The sequence below is a fragment of the Sinocyclocheilus rhinocerous genome, unplaced genomic scaffold, assembly GCF_001515625.1.
Source record: "Sinocyclocheilus rhinocerous isolate Xijiao unplaced genomic scaffold, SAMN03320098_v1.1 scaffold737, whole genome shotgun sequence".
Classification (NCBI taxonomy): Eukaryota; Metazoa; Chordata; class Actinopteri; order Cypriniformes; family Cyprinidae; genus Sinocyclocheilus; species Sinocyclocheilus rhinocerous.
In genome coordinates, this window is record NW_015632805.1 from 301559 (window position 1) to 305646 (window position 4088).

General features: G+C 32.7%; 1 protein-coding gene across 1 annotated transcript in view; it reads left to right on the top strand.

Annotated features, from left to right (window-relative positions):
* LOC107743075 (golgin subfamily A member 2-like) overlaps positions 1-4088 on the top strand; it is a 15555-nt gene that overhangs the window by 10737 nt on the left and 730 nt on the right. The window contains exons 12-17 of the mRNA XM_016556186.1: positions 1171-1277; positions 1363-1421; positions 1941-2082; positions 2164-2253; positions 2341-2502; positions 3743-3752. Coding sequence (XP_016411672.1) covers positions 1171-1277; positions 1363-1421; positions 1941-2082; positions 2164-2253; positions 2341-2502; positions 3743-3752 — 570 coding nt within the window. The remainder of the gene's footprint in view (positions 1-1170; positions 1278-1362; positions 1422-1940; positions 2083-2163; positions 2254-2340; positions 2503-3742; positions 3753-4088) is intronic.

Consider the following 4088-nt stretch of genomic DNA (forward strand, 5'->3'; position numbering starts at 1 on the left):
GTTTCCTGTGAGGGGTAGGTTTAGGGGTAGGGTTGGTGTAGGGCAATAGAATATACGGTCTGTACAGTAGAAAAACCATTACGCCTATGGAGAGTCCCCACTTTTCACAAAAACAAACCTGTGTGTGTCTGTGTGTGTGAGTGAGAGTGTGTGTGTGTGTGAGAGAGTGTGTCTGTGTGTGTGTCTGTGTGTGTGTGTGTGTGATGATAACATGCTCAGAATCATGATATTATTTGGGTGATTCTCAAAAAACATGTTAAGAACATGTCCAGGACATAGATCATGTGTAAAATATTACAGCACTTATGTTAATCTTATTTTTTCCTGAAATTTGCCTCTAAATAGGTTTTTGCAAAATGTAGTGAACTCAGCTGTTTTTTTTTTAAGGAAAGGATAAATATTTGTAATGAATATATGTAAATTGAAAAAAATCAGATGTTTTATTGACAGCAGAACTCATTTACATTAGGACCATTGAAATATTAGACAACTTTTTCTTTCCGCAAAATATAATTACTTACTTTTATTTCTTAAGATTTTGTGGTGAAAGAAGACCTGGACATATTCTTATGAGATTTACATTGTAATAATACACCTGAATCTGAATCGAAGCTATAAAAACTTGTATTAATCTCACTTATAATTTTCAGAAATTTGACTCTAAATGGGATTTTTTCTAAAATATAACTAAACTCAGTTGGTCTTTTAAGAAATATTACAATTAGATTTTTGTGAAATTACATTGGCAACTACAAAAAAATATATTATGCATAAAAATAAACTTCTTTTTCTTTATGCAATATATAATTTCTTTCCTGTATTATTATTATTTTTTTTTTAGATTTTGTCCTGCAGTATGACCTGCACATATATGACTGTCTGTGAAAACCCAGCTAAAGCCTTTTTTTTTTTTGTGATTTACTGTTTTACATAAAATCATAATGTAAAGAACATTCTGTGAAAATGTAACCTTGATATCTTTAATACTGACTGAGTAAGGCCATGTCAAAGATTGAAATCATAGTGAAATTAATGGTTGAAATCAAACTTTGATGCTTGTTATCTCATAATTAGATTTTGAGACTTTAGCCTGGATTTCACAGACAGGGTCACATATTCTTGATCCACCTTGTAATATACTAACGTGTCCATTGCTGTGTGTTTGTGCAGCAGAGGCAGAAGATCTGAGCTCGCGGCTGCAGGCCAGTAAACGGCGAGTGTCTGAGCTAGAGAGGACGCTATCTTCAGTCTCCACACAACAGAAGCAGTTTGAGAAGGTACCAGAACCTCTTCATTATCAGCTGCATTTGACCAAAACGACACGGTTCAAGTTCAAAAAGCCTTGTTCGGTTTTTTCTGCAGCATAATAGAGAGCTTGAGAAGGAGCGAGACAGTCTACGATTAGAGGTCCTCAGGTTTAGGTAAGACTCTTCAGTTGTTTTTTACTCCTCATTCAGCAGCAGGTGTTATATGTGACCCTGCAGCACAAAAGCAGTAAGTCGCTGGGGTATATTTGTAGCAATAGCCAACAATACATTGTATGGATCAAAATTATCAATTTTTCTGTTATGCCAAAAATCATTAGGATATTAAGTAAAGATCATGATCCATGAAGATATTTTGTATATTTCCTACCGTAAATATATCAAAACTTAATTTTTGATTAGTAATATGCATTGCTAAGAACTTCATTTGGACAACTTTAAAGATGATTTTCTCAATATTTAGATTTTTTTGCAAGCTCAGATTCCAGATTTTCAAATAGTTGTATCTCAGCCAAATATTGTCCTATCCTAACAAACCATACATCAATGGAAATATTATTTATTCAGCTTTCAGCTGATGCATAAATCTAAATTTTTTTAAATTGACCCTTATGACTGGTTTTGTGGTCCAGAGTCACATATGAGTGTATGTTATATGAATATGGTCTCTGTCAGTAATGTGAGCGAGGAGTCCAGACAGCAGAGCTCAGAGCTGTCCGAGCATCTCAAGCTGAGAGTAAATGAGAACAACGGCTTGAAGCAGGAGGTTGATGAGCTCCGTAAGCGGCTGGAGATGGCCGACAGCATGCTGCAGCAGGTGAGGAGACGCTTTAAACATTTACTGTGCTCATGATAGTATTCCTGTGATGTGAAATCCCTCTTCACATCGCTCCTGCAGTTCTCCAGTCAGGCGGGTTCTCCGTCTGAGCACCAGCAGGTTCAGCTCCTCCTGGAAGAAAAGCACCAGATAGAGGCTCACGCGGCTCAGGTGTGTGCTGCTGTAATTTGGGGCATGTTTGTGTCTGTGTTAGTCCTGAATGTCATCCTGATTTTCTGAGTGTTTGTGTGTGTGCAGCTGATGGAGTCGGTGGCTCAGCTGCAGGTGGAGAGAGATCAGTACGCTGGACAGATACAGGAGGAGGGACACGTGTGGAAGGACAAAACAGAACAGCTTCTGTCTCAGGTAAACAAACACACTCACATACAATATTGCAAAAACAAATTGTTGCAATATATATATACACTACCGGTCAAAAGTATGGGATCAGTAAGACTTGTAATGTTTTTAAAGAAGTATCTTCTGCTCATCAAGGCTGCATTTATTTGATCAAAAATACAAAAAAAAACAGTGTTATTACAATATAAAATAATGGTTTCTATATGAATATCCTTTAAAATATAATTTATTTCTGTGATGCAAAGCTGAATTTCCATCATCATTACTCCAGTATAAAGTGTCACATGATCTTCAGAAATCATTCTAATATGCTGATTTATTATTAAAATTATCAACAGTTTTTTAGGAAATTGATACTTTTTTCAGGATTCTTTGATGAATCAAAAGTTAAAAAGAAAAGCATTTATTCAAAATATAAATATTTTCTAACAATATAAATCTTTGCTATCACTTCTTAACAATTTAACACATCCTTGCTGAATAAAAGTTGTAATTTCTTTCAGAAAAAGAAAGAATAAAAATTTACTGACCCCGAACACGCTAGTGTATATTGTTAGAAAAGATTTCTATTTTAAATAAATGCTCTTTAATGATGCTGAAAATACAGCTGCGCATCACAGAAATAAATTACAGTTTAATGTATATTAAAATAGAAAAATTTTATTTTACATCATAATAATATTTCACAATATTAAATTTTTTCCTGTATTTTTGATCAAATAAATGCAGCCTTGATGAGCAGAAGAGACTCCTGTAAAAACATTAAAAATCGTTCTGATCCCAAACTTTTGACCGGTAGTGTATATATTGCAATGTGAAAACGGATCAAATGACTTAAATAGTTTGTAATATTTGGGAAAGTATTAATACTCCTAAAATGATTAGGGGGGTGATTTTACAGGGGAGTAAATTTTCATAGAAAATAAAATTTAAAAAAGTAAAAAAAAAAAAAAAAATTTGAGTGCAAACCGTCCTTTTAGGGCTGAACGATTTGGAAAAAATATAAATGTAATTTTTCTGATTGTGATTTGAACCAGGGTTATTATAGTTAACTAAATCTAAAACCATTACTTGAAATTACATTAAACTTCAACTGAAATAAAAACTTTTAATTTATTTGATTTCAGCTACTACAAAATAAAACTGATAAATATTTAAAAAATAATAATAAAAATAAAATCTAATTCAGAATATTAATAAAAACTTTAATAGTATCTCACTGATTAAAAAATGACCAGACATTTGAACGGTGATATGATAAACATTTAACATCTCATATTGCTGCTGCTTCGACATCCAGACACAAAAAGGCAAGAATAAGGGTGTTTTTAAGGGTGTTCGAATTTTGGGTTCACTCTTTACAAGAACAAATTTAAACCTCTTTCAGTAACAATAAAGTAAACAAATAGGCCACATTCCCACTGTTTTTGACCCTTTTAATATGGCTTTAAGATGATAACAATAAAAATAATTATAATTATGATTTATATTGTGATTTTATTATTATTATTAGTATTATCAAAATATTTAAATAAGAAATATTTCTTTTGTAATGTGCTGTAAAATAAAATATTGAGAAACTGTATTTTACCGTACGAGTATGTAGTTTGTTTATGCTGAGTGTGTGTGTGTGTGTGTGTGTGTGT